A 21,670-nucleotide genomic window follows, 5' to 3' on the forward strand; every position below is an offset into this window, starting at 1 on the left:
GGGAGCTGCTGAGATGTGTGCAGGGACGATGCGCAGACGACACTGCCTGCCCAGGGCTGTCTCGTCACAGTGGCGTTCAGGCCTGGCCCTTCCGGCCCAATCCCATGGTGGCCGCTCGCAGCGGGCCGTCTGGTGCTGCTGAGCCCTGAGACCTGGAGGCGGGGCGTTCTCCCTTCCAAGGTGAAGGAATGTGCCCAGAGAATACGAGGAGCTTGTGTAACAGGGTCGCCTGGGGCTTAGCCCAGTGACGTCATGCGCCTTCGTTCCTACTTGGTGCGGTGGCCAAGCTTCACGCGCATGGGGCTCTGCGCCGGTGGGCGCTCCTCCTCCGCTCGCGTCTGCCCAGTCCCACCGGCACATCACACCCCACCCAGAGCGAGAGGCACGGGGGGCAGCTTCCTTTCTCGTCCCCACGTTCACCAGGGACAGCTCAGCACCGCTCTGTCCTGGGCCCTCGGATTCATCAGAGAAAGGAAGAAACCAAGATCTCTGCCCGGTAGTACTTTGGTTCTAGCAGGGAAAGTCAGAAATAACACGTACGCACGTAGTATGTAGTATGTGGTGTGCCCGAAGGTCATGAGAGCTGGGGGAAGGCCGGGTAGGGCCTGGTGTGTGGGGAGAGCCGGTTGTGGTAATAAGACGGGTCAGGTGGGAGGACTTCCGGGAGTGGACGTCAGGGAGCCACGTCCGGGAGAGGGAGAGCGGCGGCGCATGCCAGGGGAGCTCCGAGCCGGGGCTGAGTGCAGGGCGGGAGCGGTGGGGAGGGGAGGAAGGCTCAGGAGGGTTATTTAGGGTGTGCTGTCCAAAATGGTCACCATTCGGCTGTCTAAAGTAATTTTAAAAGTTCAACATTCAGTTCCTACTTCAAGGACCTGACAGCCACACGTGGCTGGTGGCTTCCACGCCGCTCGGCGCGGCTCCCACGCATTTCCATCATCTCGGCAAGCCCTGTTGCCAGTGCTGGCCCAGGCCCTTGCCGGCCATCGTAAGGGCTTGTTGCCTTCCTTTCCAGATGGTGCCAGGAAGCTGCCCGCTGCAGTTCACATGGCTATCCAAAAGGAGGCGCATGCGTATCAGGGACGCTTACCACCCCAGGTCTAAAGCATTCTTTGCACTGCCCTGTCATGGGTCTGGGGAGAGAATTCTTAGAGAAAAGAATCTGGCGTCACAGCCCAGTAACCTCAGGTCCTGAGATCTAAGAACCAGGCTCTGAAGCAGTCACTGCTCCTCCAGACATTTGGGGACCCAGACTTCTAGTCCCCGGGCTTGTTTGAGCCGACACAGAGGTGTCACTTGCCCACCGGTGCAGGCTGGGGCAAGTCATGACTTCGGGGCCCTCTCCTCGGGGCTAACTCCCAGGACAGGTGCGGAGGGAATGAGGGGGATTTTGAGTTTGTTTTCACTCTCCCACTTCCTATGCCCCCTCGCGTCAGGGGAGCCCCTCCCCCGAGCAGCCGGCTCTCGGCTCTCGTTTCCCAGGTGGTGACGGTGCTGGGTGGGCGCACAGGGGCAGGCGGGCACTGTGGAGAGCAGGCAGCCATCATATCCACACCCCCAAGCGGCGGGTCTTGGCGGCAGGCTCCCAGTTTGAGACGCCGGTAAGAAGTCAAGACGGTCTTCTGCGGACCCACGGGTCCCGGGCCCATTCTGACCGAGTCGCGTACCGGGGTTGCAGGCTCCTCCCGGCCCGGGCCCTGGTCGGGACGCATGCAGGAGGCAACCCATTGACGTGTTTCTCTCACATCGATGTTTCCGTCTTCCCCTCTCTTCCACTCTAAAAATTAATGGAAAAATATCCTCGGGTGAGGATTTAAAAAAAAGTCAAGATGGTCTCGAGTGGGGAGTCAGATGAGAAAACCGGGAGGACGCCCAGCGCCCGATGGGACCGGCTGTCCACCCTGATGACCATCCCTCCCGCTGGGCCCCCGGCAGCAGGAGGCATGTGCCCAGGTGGCTGGTCCGTGGGTCCTCGGCAACCCTACGAAGCAGGTGCTGTCCGGTCCCATTTTGCAGGTGAAGACTGGCAGGCTCTGTGCGGGGGAGAAACCCCAGGATGCAAGTGTGGGTCTGTGTGGCTGGCCGCCCCCCCGCCCCCGGGCCAGCGGCCCCCCTGGAATCAGTGGAACCCTCGCCTCCCACCTGAGCTGCCTCCCCCCCACCTTCCACCTGATTGGCCTGTGTGGGTCCCTGGGTCGGGAGCTCATGTCCTGGGGGTGTCTGTCCACGTCCCTGCCAGGTTCTGAGCCCCCAGCCTCAAAGCTAAGGCAGAGGGAGAGGAGACGAAATTCCTCGGAGGCCCAGGCATCTGGCGTGGCCTCGCACCGCTGATGGGCCTCGGTGCGGCTGAGCCCAAGCCCCACCGGCCCGTGTCCTGTCTGGGAGGTCGGCGAAGGAGCCACTGCGGCTGCAGGCGCTGACCCGGGGCGCACGCCGGGACCAGACGGACTCCAAATGGACTCAGTCACCCCTCATCCCGAGTTCTGTGACCTCACCGGAAGTGTGTGCTCACTGAGGGTGTGCCCCCAGTTCACTCCTCCCATTCTAGGCCCGTGACACGGCACGGAGGGAGCACACGTCCTTCCCGGACTCTCTGCCTCCCAGGGCCCGAGTCCTTTTCCTGCCGCCACCTACTCAGAACCGCAGCCGCCCTACAACCGCCCCTACTCAGAACCCACAGCCGCCCTACAACCACCCCTACTCAGAACCCACAGCCGCCCTACAACCGCCCCTACTCAGAACCCACAGCCGCCCTACAACCGCCCCTACTCAGAACCCACAGCCGCCCTACAACCGCCCCTACTCAGAACCCACAGCCGCCCTACAACCGCCCCTACTCAGAACCCACAGCCGCCCTACAACCGCCCCTACTCAGAACCCACAGCCGCCCTACAACCGCCCCTACTCAGAACCCACAGCCGCCCTACAACCGCCCCTACTCAGAACCCACAGCCGCCCTACAACCGCCCCTACTCAGAACCCACAGCCGCCCTACAACCGCCCCTACTCAGAACCCACAGCCGCCCTACAACCGCCCCTACTCAGAACCCACAGCCGCCCTACAACCGCCCCTACTCAGAACCCACAGCCGCCCTACAACCGCCCCTACTCAGAACCCACAGCCGCCCTACAACCGCCCCTACTCAGAACCCACAGCCGCCCTACAACCGCCCCTACTCAGAACCCACAGCCGCCCTACAACCGCCCCTACTCAGAACCCACAGCCGGGATTCAGCATATTTACTGCCACGCAGCAGGGGGCCTGCTGAAGCCGCCCCCCAACCCCAGGGCAGCTCCGACTGCTCAGCCTGCGCAGGTGGCGTGGTGGGGTCCTGCCTGGCGGGGGGTCATGCGGGTCCCTGGCGGGAGGCGGAGCAGGAGGCAGAGCTGCGGAGAGAAGGGTTAATGGCTCTCACCCAGGTGCCAGCAGAGAGCCCCAAACCCACTCAAACACTGGAGTTCACACAGCCCCACCCCTTCCCTCCGGGGGAGCTACCTTCTGGAGCAGCTCCAGGAAGCTCGAGTCATCGGACGGATTTGCCAGAAAGGAATCCTTCAGCTTCAGCCGCAAAGCCATGCCCGGCCCTGGGGACCCAGAAGCACAGCTTAGGACCCAGTCCCCCCACCCTCCAGGCCGAGGAGTGGGCCCCCTGCTCCCTCTCCCTCCTCCGCACCAGGCCCCTCCAGACCCCTCCGGCGGCGGGGCACCCTGAGCTCGGGCTCAGGACCCGGTGCCGCTGTCTCTCCAGTCCCCTTCCCGGCCTCTTGCCACGAGGACCCTGTGTCCAGCCCTGAGCCCTCACCTGCTCCTTGGGCGCTGCCCAGGAGGGTCAGGAGGAGGAAGAGGGGCAGCCTGGCCCCCATGGTGGCCGCAGCACTCCTCTGAGCCGCTGGCCTCCTGCTGGCCTGCCTGCTACAGCCAATCCTCAGCACAGGTCGGGGGAGGGGGCTGCAGGGGAGAGGGGTGACTGGCTTTTCCAGTTCTCCCAACATGGCTTTGAGGACCCAGGAGAGCCATTCACTGGGCCATGGGGAGAGTGGGTGGTCCCTCCTCACCCTCCATGGATGCCGGTCCTGCAGGTTGTCTGGGCCTCACCCAGGCTGGGCCTCTCATCGCTCTTTAGGGATTAATTATTAACTACAATTAATTTCCATCATTCATGCCACGAAGGGCTCAGGAATGTGGGTCCAAAAGGGAGGGGTGGATCAGCCAAGTTTCTTCCCAAACCAGGTGCCCACTCCGCAGCCCGCGACTTCCCAGGTGAGAAGTCTGGGTCCTGGCAGCTTCCGCTGGGAGTTTCAGTTGCTCCAAACATCCCAGATACTCAGGGGGAGGCATGGGCGTCATCAAAGGCCTCCCGCTTTCGGTCCCGGCGGAAGGACGCCCTCCCCCCGCACAGGCGCGCGGCTGGCAGCCGCCCCGCAGATGGTAGAGGGGCCTGGAGCCCATGCAGTTTACCACTTTCTCTAAAACCAGGAAGAGGCCCAGAGGCTGAAGAACTTCCTCAGGTCAGCAGCCGCGGGCTTAGAACTCATCCTCACTCTGACTGGCCAGATTGACACACCAGTGTATGTAACACCTCCCCCCGCCCCCCAAAACCAGAGGGCCCAGCACAGGAGACTGGAGCAGAGACGGAGGGGACACTGCCCGACAGCGGGACCCCAGACGTGCGCCAGAAGAATACGTGCAGGAAGGCCCAGCGTGGGGCGGCTGAGCTGCCTAGAGGAGGGAGCTCCTGTGACTCCGTCCCAGGCCGGCATCCCCTCCGGGCCCTTTAAGGGCTAGAGCACCTCCTCTGCGGAGTGAAGAGACGGCTCGTGAAGAGACGTCGCGCGCACAGCGGGAAGGACGTGGGTTCGGGGCAGTCGGGCCGGAGCTGGCCCTGATCCTGCAGTGCACTCGCCCTCGGCACGTTGGGGTCCTCCCTGCTGCTCTCCCCCGGAGGAACGGACCACTCTGGGCTGCAGCCGGTGGGTGCGGGAGGACTCCGGCGTCCACCCGCCCTCCCTGGGTCTCATGAGGGCCAGATGCGATCCCCAGGCCAGGACATCCTTCACCCACCAGCTCCCAATCCTGCTTCTCCCAGAGACCCCCGTGTCCTCACCCCATGGCCGTGCTCTAGCAGCAAGAGGAGGCCTGGGGGCAGGGCACCGGGCCCTCCCTCCAGGAGGGTCTGCGTGGAGGCTGACTCAGGCTGGGGAGGTCCCTGGTCTGGGGAGAGCCGAGGGCCAGGTAGGGGAGTCCTCAGGCTCTTACTCACGCTCCCCCTCGCCCAGTGCTTCCTGGGATCAAGCTGGGACGGGTTAATCCTCTGGGGACAGCTTGGCGACCTCTCCCTGGGGACGGAGATCCTGGTGTTGATGGAGGTCCTGGCACACCTGGCTCTCCAGAAGCACGAATAGGTGCCAGGGCCTTTAAAAGCCGGGCCGTGGGCCTGCAAAGGCACCAGGCTGGCACCATGGACGCCGCGCGGGTGCTGCTCCTGGGCCTGCAGGCCTTCGCCACACTCGGTGAGCCGGCTCGGAAGTGGTGCTGGGTGCTGGGTGCTGGGGCGAAGACCCAGGGACGTGGTCGCCTCTTCTCACCGATGCTGTTCTTCCCAACAGCTCAGCTGAACGCATGGAGGGCCACAGCACCTGCAGGCCTCCCCGCTGTCTCTGACAGGCTCTCCCTCTCGGGGGGTGTCCCAGGGGGCCTGCCCACTGTCCCTGGGGGGCTCCCCTCTATCTCTGGGGGTCTCTCTACTCTCCCAGAGGGCCTCCCCTCTATCTCTGGGGGTCTCCCTCCTGCCTCTGGGGGTCTCTCTACTCTCCCAGAGGGCCTCCCCTCTGTCCCTGGGGGTCTCCCCACTGTCCCTGGGGGTCTCCCCTCTATCCCTGGGGGTCTCCCCTCTGTCCCTGGGGGCCTCCCCTCTGTCCCTGGGGGTCTGCCCTCTGTCCCTGGGGGTCTCCCCTCTATCTCTGGGGGTCTGCCCACTGTCCCTGGGGGTCTCCCCTCTATCTCTGGGGGTCTCCCCTCTATCTCTGGGGGCCTGCCCACTGTCCCTGGGGGTCTCCCCTCTATCTCTGGGGGTCTACCCACTGTCCCTGGGGGTCTCCCCTCTATCTCTGGGGGCCTGCCCACTGTCCCTGGGGGCCTCCCCTCTATATCTGGGGGTCTGCCCACTGTCCCTGGGGGCCTCCCCTCTATCTCTGGGGGTCTGCCCTCTATCTCTGGGGGCCTGCCCACTGTCCCTGGGGGCCTCCCCTCTATCTCTGGGGGCCTGCCCACTGTCCCTGGGGGTCTCCCCTCTATCTCTGGGGGCCTGCCCACTGTCCCTGGGGGTCTCCCCTCTATCTCTGGGGGTCTGCCCACTGTCCCTGGGGGTCTCCCCTCTATCTCTGGGGGTCTGCCCTCTGTCCCTGGGGGTCTGCCCACTGTCCCTGGGGGCCTCCCCTCTATCTCTGGGGGTCTGCCCACTGTCCCTGGGGGTCTCCCCTCTATCTCTGGGGGTCTGCCCACTGTCCCTGGGGGTCTCCCCTCTATCTCTGGGGGTCTCCCACCTGCCTCTGGGGGCCTCCCCTCTATCTCTGGGGGTCTCCCTCCTGCCTCTGGGGGCCTCCCCTCTATCTCTGGGGGTCTCCCCTCTATCTCTGGGGGTCTGCCCACTGTCCCTGGGGGCCTCCCCACTGTCCCTGGGGGTCTCCCCACTGTCCCTGGGGGCCTCCCCACTGTCCCTGGGGGTCTCCCCTCTATCTCTGGGGGTCTCCCCACTGTCCCTGGGGGTCTCCCCACTGTCCCTGGGGGCCTCCCTACTGTCCCTGGGGGTCTCCCCTCTATCTCTGGGGGCCTCCCCTCTATCTCTGGGGGTCTGCCCACTGTCCCTGGGGGTCTCCCCTCTATCTCTGGGGGTCTGCCCACTGTCCCTGGGGGTCTCCCCTCTATCTCTGGGGGTCTGCCCACTGTCCCTGGGGGTCTCCCCTCTATCTCTGGGGGTCTGCCCACTGTCCCTGGGGGTCTCCCCTCTATCTCTGGGGGTCTGCCCACTGTCCCTGGGGGTCTCCCCTCTATCTCTGGGGGTCTGCCCACTGTCCCTGGGGGTCTCCCCTCTATCTCTGGGGGTCTGCCCACTGTCCCTGGGGGTCTCCCCTCTATCTCTGGGGGTCTGCCCACTGTCCCTGGGGGCCTCCCCACTGTCCCTGGCGTTGTGTCTGCAACTGTCCCCACTGTCTCTGTGTCTTCAACCTCTGAGACTCTCCCCAGTCGCCCTCCGACTTCCACGCCGACCGTGTCCGGCAGCGCTTCAGGCCCCGGCTCAGCGTTGCCAGGTGATATTTCTGCTGCTCAATCCCTCTGGGCCCGGAGCTCTGGGCGGGGCTTCGTGTGGGCCGTGTAAGCAGCCGTTCCCAGACCCTCATGAGGTGGAGCCCTTTCTGTTTTCAGTTTCTTAACCTTTCCCCTGTGGCCGTGGCCTTTTGTAGTCGCCTGAGACATCCTCTTGCCTACTTCAAGGTCATGAAAATATTCTCGACCATGTTCTTCCAGAAACTTTGTTATTGGTTTTAAAACTTAAGCCTATGAGCCATCTCGGATTAATTCCTGGATATGTAGGGGGGTCAAGTTCAAGTTTCCCCTCACTGGTAGCCCGTTGCCCTGAGCCATTGATCTCCCGGCCTCGGCCGCCCCCACCCTGTGCTGTGCGGGTGCCTCTATGGAAGGCCAGGTGACCATCCATCTCTGTCTGCCAGAGCTCACCCCCACCCCCACCGAGGCTGTTCCCAAGGGGATAGGAGGGAACTCCACCGAGAAGTGTGGTCTTGGGGTCGCAGCGGGAGGCGGGGCTTGAGGCCACCGGCCTCGGTCACTGACCGGCTCTGCTCCTCAGGCCCCGCGCTTCCAGACTGGGCCATCGTGCTGATCACGGTCGCCGTGGTGGCAGCCATCGGCAGCTCACTGTACGGGATCAAGAAGGTGAGTGACGCTGTGGTCCGAATGCAGCGGGGCCGGGACCTGGTGCCCAGGACCCTGACAAGAGCAAGGGCTTTGGAGAGAAGGGTGACAGCTGGCCGAACGCAGGGAGGAGCAAGGAGGGAGGAGGGAGGAGCGAGGAGGGAGGAGGGAGGAGGGAGGAGGGAGGAGGGAGGAGGAAGCAGTAAGGAGGGAAGAGGGAGGAGGGAGGAGGCAGGATCGAGGAGGGAGGAGGGAGGTAAGAGGAGGGAGGAGCAAGGAGGGGGGCAGAGCAAGGAGAAAAGGGAGCCGGGCTGGTGCTGGGAGGGAGCACTGGCCAGGCAGGGGGGCTGGACCACTGACAGGAGCGGGCAGTGCTAGAGGCTGACCAGCTCACAAAGGCGCTGAACGCGCTCTTGGCCATGAAGAATCAGCTGTGGAGCCGCAGTTTGAATCCTGCTCCGACTCACAGCGGGTGACCTTGTGCAGTACCTCCCTCTGCGCTCCAGACCACGGCACTCCTGCTGAGTGACACTTGGGCTTCAGCAGAGGCTGTGGAGGGTGAGAGGGGCTCAGCACAGAGCACTGGGTGCTGGGCACAGCCCGCTCGGCTCCCCTCCCTGTCTGCTTCCTCAGCACTCCTGTTTCTGCTGGGAGGGGAGCGCTGAGGACCAGAGCCGGGAGGCGCCTCGGCTGACCCACCCTCCCCCCTCACCTCACAGGCCTGCCAGTTCCGGAAGGAGATGAGTGGGGGGTGTGGCTGTGGCTCCGTGACCCCGTACGGCTGCCACCATGAGGTCCCCGGCCAGCGCTTCTCGGTCAAGTGAAGGGATGGGCTGGGACAGCAAGCACCCTCCCCTTGGCCTTCCTTCTTCTCCGAAACAGACCCAGAACGAAAACACCCAGAGCAAGTGAACAATCCGATAAAGCAGAAACACCTCCTCCAGGCAGGCAGCGGCTGGGCGGTTTCCAGCGCGGTGGTGGGGGGGCGTGATGGGGAAGGGAGGGAACTACACTGTGTGGAGGTGATGCAGTGTTAACCGAAGTCGAATTGTGATGCTGTCCAGCTGAAACTAGTGTGTTATACACCCATGTGTTCTCAATAAAAAGGATGTTTGGGGCAACTGAGAAAATATTTGTGAGCGGCACCTAGCTTCCATGCGCGCTCAGGGCGCCTGTTCCTGCGGGTGAACTGCTGTGGCCGTGGGCTCCCAGGCCCCACCCGCCGCCGCCCGACGCAGTGCTCTCTCTGAGGGAAGGGCCAGCGCTCCGGGGTCTCGCTGAGTCGCCCCGCGCCTTTCTCCCAGCCCCACCCTCCTCCCCAACCGCCAGAGCTGCTGCAGCTGAGGACACCTCGCGTGGGTCCCCAAGACACAGGAGGGGGTTCCCTTCACATCTCCTTCCATGTGGAGCCCCTGGGCCGCGCTCCTGGCTGTCCCAAGCCCCCGATTCTCATCTCTGGCAGTGAGGGTCCCTCTGTGATGACCCCGGGACGCGTGGGGTGGGGGCTGGGCACATTCTTGCTGAGGGAAACCGTCCCTCCGGCACGCCCAGCCTCTGGACATTTGCCGGGTGCGTGGGCTTTGCCGCCAGGCAGGTACCAGCCGCGTCTGGCCTCTGCTGCTGGCCAGCTTCGGCAAGTCCCGGGGTGTTTCTTCTCATCTGTAAAATGGGCTGGCGTTGCTGACCGACTAGGTGCCCAGAGCCTCACCTGGTGCACGCAACGCTCTGGGGCTGGCAGGGCCGTCTTGGGCCCAGCCCCTCCGCCTGTAGCTCAGACACAGCCCCTCCGCCCTGGGTCCTCTGCCCCAGTGCCTGGGTCCTCTGGGGAGGTTGTGGTTAAAAAGAGGGGGGACCTTTATTTACACAACGAGACCCCCCTGGCACTGCTGACAGCGGGGACTGGAGAGCTCTTTGGTGTGGAGAATGGGGGCGCATTATGGAATGTTCAGCAGCATCTGACTCTGCCCACTCGCGGCCTCAGCAGCCCCTGCAGGCGTGACGAGGATGCCTCGTGTCCCTGGTGGGGGCCAAGCCGCCCCTCCTGGGCCCCGGGGAAGGCTGGTTCCGGCAGGGAGCCCAGGGCCCCGTGTCTGCCTCAAGCCCCAGGCATGGCTGGTTCTGAGGAGTCAGTCTTGGCCTGAAGCCATGGAGCCTCATTAACCCCCCATTAATCACATTAATGAGCAATTGGCCTGCTCTCCTCTTCCCACCCATTCCAGCCCTGCCCAGGCTTAGGGACTAGTCACGCCACGCAGCGGCAGGAATTCACGTGGTCGGCCCCGGGACCAGCGCGCTGCCAGGCCCTGCCTCTTGCCCTCAGTCCTGGTCCTCGCTGCTCCGTGTGCCTGTGCCCTTCCCGCCGGCTTCCGCTCCGGGCGGCCGCTGCCGGACACTGACCGGTGTGCTGTGCGCCAGGCGCCGCGGGCTTCCGAGAGGCGACCCTCAGGCCGCGCAGGGAGCGGGGCTGAGATCCCGCCCTCCGCCTCTCTCCCGCCCCCACCCCAGCCCCGGCCCTGCCACTTGGGGGCCAGTGGATGAGTTTGGGCAGTCTCTGAGCTCATGCTTGCTTCAGGCACCGATCAGGAGGGAGGGAAGGGGGACCCTGGGGGACCCTCGCATGAGGGTCTGCGTTTCTGTGGGTGGATGAGGTGGGAGAGGGGCCTCTGGGTGGCCTGGCCCTGTCCCGGTCCCAGTCCCTGTCTGCTCTTCCCTGTCGCCACCCGCTGTCTCCACGTGCTGTCTCCACGTGCTGTCCGCTCAGGGCACCTGCAGGCACCGAGCCCCACACTGGCCTGTGCGGGGCGCCCCGCCTTTGCTCTTTTCCCTGACCCCTCGGCAGCTCCACCCAGGCGGACAGTGGCCCTGTGTGAGCAAGGGGCGTGGGAGCAGGGCTGGCGCCCGCCGGGAGAGAAGGCGAAGGTGGCAAGAGCCAGAATTTGAATCTCCTCTGAACAGGGCACCGGCCCCCCTCCCCGTCCCGCCAGCCAGGACCCCGTCCGGGAACCTGCCACCTGCTCCCCCTCCCCAGAGCCCCGCAGGGGGCGAGGCCGGCGTCTCCCTCCCAGTTCCTTTCCTTCCCCAGATCCAGGCCCGGGGCAGGCGCCCAGGCTCCTGGCTCCCTCACCAGCGCTGCGGGCTCCTTATCGGCAGCCCTGTGGGGTGGGGCGGCTCCGTTTGTTTAAGGGTTAGGCCTGAGGGGCCTCTGCCCCCATGACGTCAAACCTGGCCCGGTATAAGGTGAGGGGACCACAGCCCTGGGCCTCAGCAGCCCCCGCTCTGCGACATGGCCGGCCCGGCCCACCGCGTCCGCCCCGGCCTTGGCCTCCGCCCCGGCCTTGGCCTCCGCTGCGGCCTCCTCTTCCTCCTCGTTGCTCAGGAAGCAGGTAAGGCGCCTCAGAGGCGAAGGCACCACCGCTGCACAGGGGACAGAGCGAGACGGGTTTCTCCGTTTGGGGGCTGAGTGAGCAAGTGGAAACGAGCGGCCGGTGAGCGTGCGGGGCAGGGCTGGGCCACGGCCTCCAGTCGTCCAGGCTGCGCCCGCGGCGGCCGAGGGTGCGGGCCGGAAGCCCGCCTGCGCTGCTCCCGCAGCCACCAGAGGCTTCCTGCCAGTCGTGGGGCTGCGGGCTCCTGGCCGGCCCCGCGCTGTGCAAGGAGCTCGCAGGCGCCCAGGGAGCTTCCTCTCCGTCATCTCCCCGGACCGGAGGAGGCTGATGGCATCCGTGGCACAGAGGAGAGTGAGGCTCAGAGGGTGAGGGCTGCGGCACTGCCCGCCACCTGGGCACAGGCTGCGCTGGTCCCGAGAGTCCTGTTCTGTGCTGACCCGGTTCCGCCCCAACCGGCCACGTCCTCAGCCCCACACCCACGGGGAGCAGCGCCTGGCCGGCGTCAGGGGGTCCCCACGGCATCGGCAGGGGTGGGCTTTGTCCCCCTTCACGGCTGGGAAACGCCCAGGGCTGCCGTGGGGACATGAGCGTGAATGAGCTAAGCAGACCCTGCAAGACAGAGTGGCCCCCAATCATTTCACGGGAACAGCTCTGAGCCTGACCCAGGGAGGGATGCCAGACGCGGGGCGCTGGGCGGGGGCGGCGCCCAAATCACTGAGACTCCCCTTAGCAGAGGGGGTGGTCCCCGCCCCACGGGGCAGCGAGTCCGGCTGCTCGGCTGCTGGGGCAGGATCTGGGCAGAGCAGGCAGCAACTTCTTCCCAGAGTGACTCAGGTGACATTAGGGGAAGCTGCTCCTTCCCTGAGCTCAGGGTCCTGCTGGGGGCGAGAGACCAGGGCGGGGACAGGACGATGCTGAGGAGTCTGGGCCGCCTCTGCCCGGTCTCGGCAGTGCCTTCGCCTGTGTCCTGGCTTGATGGCTTCCTCCTGCTCGGAGGGTCAGGGACAGAGCCACGGCCAGCCCCAATCTCCGTGTCCCTGTCCCTTTCCCGGGGGCCGCCATCTGCTCTGCTCCCCCGCCTGCTGTGCCTGGAGGGGCAGAAGGGCATGAATCGGGAATCAGCTCCACCAGGTCGCCTCTGAGGGACTTTACTCTGGGGCACAGGACGGCAGAGGGCAGACTCGCAGTCCGAATCCCAAAGCGGAGCACTCGGTGGGGGTGGGCCTGGGCGGTGCTGGCGGGTGGGCAAGGCAAGGGCGGCTGGAGCGCAGACCTGCGGCCAGAGCGAGGGCGGGAGCGGCGGGGGCTCGAGGCCCGGCCGGCGGCATGCGTGTGCGGCCGGCGGCATGCGTGTGAGCGGTGATGTCCAGCAGAGAGGGAGGGAAGGGTGGCGCCCGGAGCCCTTGATCCACGGGACCAGCCTCGACCCACACAGGTAACTGGACCCCAGGCCCGAGCCGGGGCGCAGCCACAGGCCTGCCGGAGAGGCGCCCCCTCTGAGGGGACTCTGCGGGGCTGGCGTCCTGGGGTCCTGGGAGACTCCAACAGGAATGCTATTTGGTTTAAGTTCTGCGACGAAAACAATATATATACGTCTAGAAACCAAAAAATAGAAAAAATTAGAAAGAAAACTCTCCTAATACTTTCTGGTCACCGGAAACACACCGGGCAACCATCCGGGTGTACCTCCTCCGTCTGTTGTTCCGGTGTCACCTCGTGGGTCCACGTAGACATCTGAGCAAGCTCTCCCCCAGGACTGCCGAGGAGAGGCCTGGTCGAGGGCAGGGCAGCAAGCAGCCGCGGAAACGCTGCCTGGTGGGCGCCCTCGGCACCGCCCACACGTGAACAGCCCTGGCCCGTTTGGCTCCGTGGATAGAGAGTCGGCCTCCGGACTGAAGGGTCCCAGGTTCGATTCCGGCCAAGGGCACCTGCCTGGGTTGTGGGCTCGATTCCCAATGTGGGTTGTGCAGGCGGCAGCTGATGAAGGATTCTCTCTCAGCGTTGATGTTTCTCTCCCTCTCCCCCTCCCTTCCGCTCTGATCAATAAAAATACTAAACAACAAGCACCGCGTGAGCGGAGCAGCCCCTCGGCCTCTGTGCTGTCAGGGACGCCCGAGAGCGTCCTAGGGACACAGCCGCTGCCATGGTAGGTCTTCTGGGGAGAAGACGGTCAGCTTGTCGGGGTTCAGTCTGATTCGCCTGAGGTGGGCCCAGGGCAAAGGAGCCCGGGGCTTCCGCTCGTAAATGGGGCAGCCGCCTTGAGGGTCCGCGTGTCCGGCCGCCGGTCCCACTGCTGTGTACACGGACCCGAGGTCCAAGATGTGGTGGTCTGAGGCCGGTCCCTGAGGGCGGCGCCCGTGGCTCCGTGGCAGCGGCGCCCCAGGCCGGGGAGGGCGGCCTCCCCAGCCCGCCGGGCTCAGCACAGGCCGCCGGGTGCGGAATGACCGGCTCGGACCAGGCCCCGGGAGCCCGCCAGGCCCAGGATCGTCTCTCGTTCACCCATCCAACAGGTACTCACGCGTCAGCCGTTGTTCTGGGCTGGGGACGCCGACGAGCAGACAAGCAAAATCCCGCCACGGTGGGAATCACATGACGCGCCGCCGGCGAGGAAGTGGTGACCGCCACCTGATCAAACCCGGGGCGGCGGCCGCTCTGCTCAGAGGCGCGCAGGGCGGCGGGTCCGGAGAGGCCCGGGGTGCAGGGCTGCGGGCCCGGCCCCGCCGGGCGGGAAACGGTGTGACCCGGTCTCAGAGACTGAAATTCAGACTCAACAGACTGTACAGAGCTGCTGCGCCGCACGCCCCGTCCTCACCGCGGCGGCGCGTCCCGTGACAGGCGCTGGGGACGCGGCTTCAGAGCACGCGGTGACCTGAGCAAGGACACCACGCTGGCGCGGGCCAGACCCGAGCCTGGGCTCCGGCGTGGGGGGGGGGGGGTTGCCGCTGTGCCGCGCCCACTCGTTCGCCCCCTGCGGCGTCTGTCCTCCCTCTTCTCCTTTGGGAGCACGGGGTGCCGCGAGCAGCCCGCCTTGGCCGATTCATTTCTTTAACCTCCTCCCTTCACGGTCAGACCCCAGGCCGGCACTTGCCTCAGGTCTGTGGTACAGATGGACTAAGCGATAGACGCAGCCTCCTCCGGGGTCACTCTGGGGCTGCGCTCGTCCTGCCCCACGGGACTAGGCTGACCCGCAGGGGCGAGCGTGGCCTGGGCGCCAGGAGCCCGGAATGGATTCCGTTCTGGCTCAACTGCTTACTTGCTGAGGGTTCTTGGGGAGATTACTTAACCCCTTGTTGGCTCATCTATAAAAAGGGAGAGTAACAGAGTGATGAGGAGTAAATGCGTTAGTGCATGTCCTCATTTGTAGGGCCTGCCTGCTCCGCAGTCGATGGTCAAGAAAGGTTGGTGCCCGGCAGGTGGCCCAGTTGGTTGTGCGCCATCCCAGACACCAAAAGGCTGTGGGTCTGATTCCTGGTCAAGGCACTTACCTAGGTTGTGGGTTTGCTCTCAAGCTGGGGTGCGTATGGGAGGCAGCAGATCGATGTCTCTCTCTCTCTCTCTCTCTCTCTCTCTCTCTCTCTCTCTCTCTCCTTTTCTCTCCCTCTCAAATCAATGAAAACATATCCTTAGGTGAGGATTAAAAAAACAAAGGCTGGCCATTGCTGTTGTCAGGGATTGTGTGAGTCACCATTTCTCCATGAAATTCAAGTTTATAAGGAAGCAGACAGCTTCTAAGGTGCCTTGAGGGGACCTGGGAAATCAGAGGGGAATCCAGAAAGAGAACGTCGGGAGGCAAGCGCAGAGCGTGGCCTGGAGAAGGCGCTGGTGAACGAGCGCTCTGGCAGCCGCGGGAGGGGAAGGCGCTGCACAGGGAAGGGGTGGCCTGACTGTCCAGCCTCCTCTCTCGCCCCAGCCTCCACTCCCTCAGGGACTTGGGCTTCTCTACCACCTCCCCTTCTCCTCCCACCCACATTTCTTTCAAGACTGCCTTCCCCAGCCCCACTGTCCTTGTCAGCTGGGTGGACTGTGGCTCCCCATGATTGGGAACGGGTCCAGGCTCAGGTCGCCACCTTGAGCTAACAGCTGGAAACCTCAGTTATGTAACAACACTATCTCTCATTCCTCGGCGACCTCCTGGCGCTCACTCAGAGACATCTCCTCTGTCCCCGTGTTGCTTTTCATGGAATTAAGGCCCATATCTGTTCATTGATAGGGTGTTTTCGCTCACACCCTGTCCTTAAACATAGTCAGCTTCTCCCAGAATCCAGCCGCCTCCTCCACTCCTCTCAGGACCCTGAGCAGATCTCTTTTCCTTTTTCATTTTTTTTAATTTTATTGATTTTTTTACAGAGAGGAAGAGAGAGGGATAGAGAGTTAGAAACATCGATGAGAGAGAAACATCGATCAGCTGCCTCCTGCACACCCCCCCCCCCCCCCCCGGGGATGTGCCCGCAACCAAGGTACATGCCCTTGACCGGAATCGAACCCGGGACCTTTGAGTCCGCAGGCCGACGCTCTATCCACTGAGCCAAACCGGTTTCGGCAGATCTCTTTTCCTTTAAAGAGTGCTGCCGTCATCTTCCCAGAGACTTCAGCTGTGAGCTTCTAAGAGGAGCATCCAGGGAAGGAACTAGAGGGTTGAGCCATCCCTTCTACTTCCCTTCACCCAGAACAAACTCCACCATCAAGATGAAAGTTTCCTCCATTCCCTTTTTAATGCTTCTCTCACTCATCACCTGTGCTTACTTACTAATCCTTGTGGGAAGTTCTGCCAGAGTCTGACCCCAGCCTCTCACGCTGTTACATTTGGGATGGACCTGGAATGTTAGGGAAAAACAAAGATTCTGATACTTATTACCTTTCTTCTCAGCGCGGCCATGGAAAGGGAGCTCCATTCCATAAGCACCGTATAAACCCTCAAGGAGCATGTGTGCAGCAAAATGCCCATCAGTATCTGTTCTCAACTGTATGGTTTGATAGGCCGGGCAGTGGGAGAGGTACACTCAACTAGCATGTCAAGTTGAGTAATTCACAACAATTTTTGAGCACTGAGGTGAAGCTACATCTTATCTGTTTGAAAGGACAAGGACAAATGCTATAAAGCGAGAAAGATCTAAACTTCGGAATTGGGGAATAGAGGTGGAGAAGGGGGAGGTAACATTCTTGCTGAAGACACAGCCTGAAAACAGGTTCAGAGACTCGAGGTGAGGATGAGGATGAGATGTCCTAGTTTTCTGAGGTGACTGGATGGGGAGCTGTGTCTGGGGTCATAAACGAACTGCTAGCGATGGAGGTGGGCAGGGGAGCCGGGGAGAACATGGAGGAAGTTTCTTACTGGCCCCTCTGCCTTTACAGGTGCTACCACACTTCAAGAACTTCAGAAAACTGGTGAATCCCCAACATCTGATCATTTATCCCCTCCTACTCCAAACCTTGTTTATAGTATTCCCTCACACCACACTGCTCTTCATTTAGGACATAGTCCAGACCATCCTAAATCTACAGAAACCCATCAGCCCAAACACCATTGCAATGCCACACACAATTTCAGACCAATTAACAAACCAATAGATAACTCCAAAAACTCTACAACGCATCATGAAGCTCCTCCCACTTCTGAACAAAACCCTAGCAATCAAGGAAAAGACCCAATTATCCGGAATGGACGCTCTGCTGAATCCGGTATCACACATAAAAAACTGTCCAATGATAAATATCCAACCCCAAAACCCAAGAGCAGAACAACATGTACTACCCTCAAAACAACTAGATCGACCCCTGTTCAACACAGCACATCGGCCCCTGTTCAACACAGCACATCGGACCATGTTCAACACAGCACATCAGCTCATGAGAAGACCACAAGAGTCCCCGCAATGCCTACGGACCATGTTCAACACAGCACATCAGCCCATGAGAAGACCACAAGAGTCCCCGCAATGCCTACGGACCATGTTCAACACAGCACATCAGCCCATGAGAAGACCACAAGAGTCCCCGCAATGCCTACGGACCATGTTCAACACAGCACATCAGCTCATGAGAAGACCACAAGAGTCCCTGCAATGCCTACGGACCATGTTCAACACAGCACATCGGCCCATGAGAAGACCACAAGAGTCCCCGCAATGCCTACGGACCATGTTCACCACAGCACATCGGCCCATGAGAAGACCACAAGAGTCCCCGCAATGCCTACGGACCATGTTCAACACAGCACATCGGCTCATGAGAAGACCACAAGAGTCCCTGCAATGCCTACGGACCATGTTCAACACAGCACATCGGCCCATGAGAAGACCACAAGAGTCCCCGCAATGCCTACGGACCATGTTCAACACAGCACATCAGCTCATGAGAAGACCACAAGAGCGCCTGCCATGACTACAGACCATGTTCAACACAGCACATCAGCTCATGAGAAGACCACAAGAGTCCCCGCAATGCCTACGGACCATGTTCAACACAGCACATCAGCTCATGAGAAGACCACAAGAGTCCCCGCAATGCCTACGGACCATGTTCAACACAGCACATCAGCTCATGAGAAGACCACAAGAGTCCCCGCAATGCCTACGGACCATGTTCAACACAGCACATCTGCCCATGAGAAGACCACAAGAGCCCCCGCAATGCCTACGGACCATGTTCAACACAGCACATCGGCCCATGTTCAACACAGCACATCGGCCCATGTTCAACACAGCACATCGGCCCATGAGAAGACCACAAGAGTCCCCGCAATGCCTACGGACCATGTTCAACACAGCACATCGGCCCATGTTCAACACAGCACATCGGCCCATGTTCAACACAGCACATCGGCCCATGTTCAACACAGCACATCGGCCCATGTTCAACACAGCACATCGGCCCATGTTCAGCACAGCACATCGGCCCATGTTCAACACAGCACATCAGCCCATGTTCAGCACAGCACATCGGCCCATGAGAAGACCACAAGAGCCCCCGCAATGACTACGGACCATGTTCAACATAGCACATCGGCCCATGTTCAACACAGCACATCGGCCCATGTTCAGCACAGCACATCGGCCCATGTTCAACACAGCACATCGGCCCATGTTCAGCACAGCACATCGGCCCATGTTCAACACAGCACATCGGCTCATGAGAAGACCACAAGAGCCCCCGCAATGCCTACGGACCATGTTCAACACAGCACATCAGCTCATGAGAAGACCACAAGAGCCCCCGCAATGCCTACGGACCATGTTCAACACAGCACATCAGCTCATGAGAAGACCACAAGAGCCCCCTCAATGCCTATGGACCATGTCCAACACAGCACATCAGCCCATGTTCAACACAGCACATCGGCCCATGTTCAGCACAGCACATCGGCCCATGTTCAGCACAGCACATCAGCCCATGTTCAACACAGCACATCAGCCCATGTTCATCACAGCACATCGGCCCATGAGAAGACCACAAGAGCCCCCGCAATGCCTACAGACCATGTCCAACACAGCACATCGGCCCATGTTCAACACAGCACATCGGCCCATGTTCAGCACAGCACATCGGCCCATGTTCAGCACAGCACATCAGCCCATGTTCAGCACAGCACATCGGCCCATGTTCAACACAGCACATCAGCTCATGAGAAGACCACAAGAGTCCCCTCAATGCCTACGGACCATGTTCAACACAGCACATCAGCCCATGAGAAGACCACAAGAGCCCCCGCAATGCCTATGGACCATGTCCAACACAGCACATCAGCCCATGTTCAACACAGCACATCGGCTCATGTTCAACACAGCACATCGGCCCATGTTCAACACAGCACATCGGCCCATGTTCAACACAGCACATCAGCCCATGTTCAGCACAGCACATCGGCCCATGAGAAGACCACAAGAGCCCCCGCAATGCCTACGGACCATGTCCAACACAGCACATCGGCCCATGTTCAACACAGCACATCGGCCCATGAGAAGACCACAAGAGTCCCCGCAATGCCTACGGACCATGTTCAACACAGCACATCGGCCCATGTTCAGCACAGCACATCGGCCCATGTTCAACACAGCACATCAGCCCATGTTCAACACAGCACATCGGCCCATGTTCAACACAGCACATCGGCCCATGTTCAACACAGCACATCGGCCCATGTTCAACACAGCACATCGGCTCATGTTCAACACAGCACATCGGCCCATGAGAAGACCACAAGAGCCCCGGCAGTGCCTACAGACCATGTCCAATACAGCACAGCGGCCACAGAGCCAAGCACCGGAGCCTCAGGACAGGCTACAGGGCACACAAAGAAGACCACATCTACCAGAGGGAGGGCCACACCAACCCCAGCAGAGCCTACAGAAACCCCAGGAAGAACCACAGCTGCCACAGAGACTAGAAGGCCTCCAGTCAAGGTCACAGGAGACAAATCTATCAGTTCTTCCACTCCTGGTCCAAATACAACCGGTCAGGTGCCCACTGGCTTGTCTACCCTCCCCACTTCCAGCGTGAAGCTGAGTTCTATCATGTCAGAAGCCCCAGTCAACCAGAGCCAAGCACACCAGAACAAAGATGGTTCCCAGGGAGGTCTCCATGTGGGAGAGATGCAGGACAGTGCTTCATTCCCCGCGTGGGCCATCGTTATTGTGGTCCTGGTGGCTGTGATTCTCCTCTTGGTGTTCCTTGGCCTGATCTTTCTGGTAAGGAACAGGGGCGCTCCAGTGGGATGGACCCATGGGCGAGGGAGCTGAGGAGAGGTAATGGATCAGAACTAGAGGGAGTAACGAGTCTAGCAGAAGAATCATGGTGGGGGAGGTTGGCAATAGAGGGGCAGTGGTGGTGAAAATAATGAGGAAAGACAATAGGTGCATGGGACATAAAATATAGAATTTGGGGGAAGGCTGTGAATGAGGAAAAAGGGTGTAGAGGAGGCAAAATTTGTTAGAACAAGGGAAATAGGACAGAAGAAGGAATTAGAGAAGAGATCTGGGACTCTGTATTGGATCAGAGGCTGCAATAAGGATCAAGTTTGCATGGAATCTTGGAAAAGAAACAAGCAGAAGGGCAGGATTAGGGAAGAGAAAAAGGCTGAGTAGGGGTGTTGAGGAAGCAGATGGCATGGCAGATGATACTCATTCCTCTTTTCTCCTCCAATCCCAGGTCTCCTATATGACTCGAACACGCGGTACACTGGTCCACAACCATGAGGACAATGACCCAGAGGAGGATGGGGGCCCCAACTCTTACCCAGTCTACCTGATGGAGCAGCAGACGCTTGGTGTGGGCCAGATCCCTTCCCCACGATGATCTTTTAGAAAGCGCCCACCCCCAGTTCTTCCATGCCCTACCCTCTCCTGGACGAGGAAATGGACTCACAGTTCCTATTTCCTGGGCTCCCAAAGGGCAAAGTGCTGACAGTGAGCAGCATCAGCCCTCCATCTGCCGTCTTCTTACGGAAACTGGTCAGGGGGGGAGGTGGTAAGCAAGAAGGACGTGGGTTTGGGAGACAGAAAAGAAAGAACCAGTAATAGCAGCAAGTGTTCCTGTGGAAGATGATGGTCCGAGAAGGAAAGTTGTTTGATGGACGCTTGGGGTGGGAACCAATACAGGACACTGGGCGCTGGGAGGGGCAGGGCAGGTAAAGAAGTTTGGGAGTCTCAGAGGCAATGCCCAGATCTGACTTGTCAGGGGAGAAGGGGAGACGGAGCCTGGGTTTCAGGACCAATCTCTCTCATTTCCACTTACTGTCACTGAGCGGGTGTTGAAAAGTCTCTGTTTCCAGGGTCTTACCCCTTCCTTTCTTCTTTCTTTTAAATGAAGAAATAAAAAAGGATCTGAGAGGAAAATATGATTTATTTCCTTCTCCACTCTCTCCATTCCCAGCAGAAATAAAAATTACAAAAAAAGATCATAAACATAACTCACTGAGATGGCTCTTCCCTCTTCCTCCCAACCCCCTTGGCTTTCCTCAGTGTCTGTGCGGGCGCCCTGCGGGTCTGGCTGGCTGGGCTGTGGTGGGCGCAGGGATTGACTTGGGCCTGCACTCTCATCCATCGACACCACCCAGACCTCCTCGGTGGTGTTCTCCACCCAGCGTTCAGTTTCCCGTCTCCTCCACTGAGAGCCACTCGCTCATCTTCTCTACTGCCCCCCCTCATCTCAGATCCTGACGCCCGTTCCCCCCTGCCATGAGTGTTTCATCTGTACGTTTTCTGGATTTTTTTTCCTCCAATTTATTAAAGCCCTTTCACCTATCACTGATTGAGCAGAGGTGAGAGGGAAAGTAGATAGATGACAGATAATGTCCTTGTAGCTCTGGTCTCTTTATAATAAAGTGTAAAATATTTACAAAGTAAGCATATCATACTTATTGAAC

General features: G+C 60.9%; 2 protein-coding genes across 2 annotated transcripts; one reads left to right on the forward strand and one right to left on the reverse strand.

Moving 5' to 3' along the window:
* Positions 1-3,300: 3,300 nt before the first annotated feature.
* Positions 3,301-3,887, reverse strand: SFTA2 (surfactant associated 2). The gene is made up of 3 exons (XM_008157430.3): positions 3,801-3,887; positions 3,494-3,582; positions 3,301-3,384 (listed from the first exon to the last, which is right to left on the reverse strand). The coding sequence occupies exons 1-3, from the start codon at positions 3,859-3,861 to the stop codon at positions 3,301-3,303; spliced, it is 234 nt and encodes a 77-aa protein (XP_008155652.2). The 5' UTR covers positions 3,862-3,887.
* Positions 3,888-11,210: 7,323 nt separating this feature from the next.
* MUCL3 (mucin like 3) lies at positions 11,211-20,601 on the forward strand. Its single transcript, XM_054722306.1, has 5 exons — positions 11,211-11,310; positions 16,663-17,954; positions 18,399-18,542; positions 19,161-19,994; positions 20,455-20,601. Exons 1-5 carry the CDS (start codon positions 11,211-11,213, stop codon positions 20,599-20,601), a joined length of 2,517 nt encoding a protein of 838 aa, XP_054578281.1.
* The last annotated feature ends 1,069 nt before the right edge of the window (positions 20,602-21,670 follow it).

This window comes from Eptesicus fuscus, chromosome 10 (assembly GCF_027574615.1).
Source record: "Eptesicus fuscus isolate TK198812 chromosome 10, DD_ASM_mEF_20220401, whole genome shotgun sequence".
NCBI lineage: Eukaryota > Metazoa > Chordata > Mammalia > Chiroptera > Vespertilionidae > Eptesicus > Eptesicus fuscus.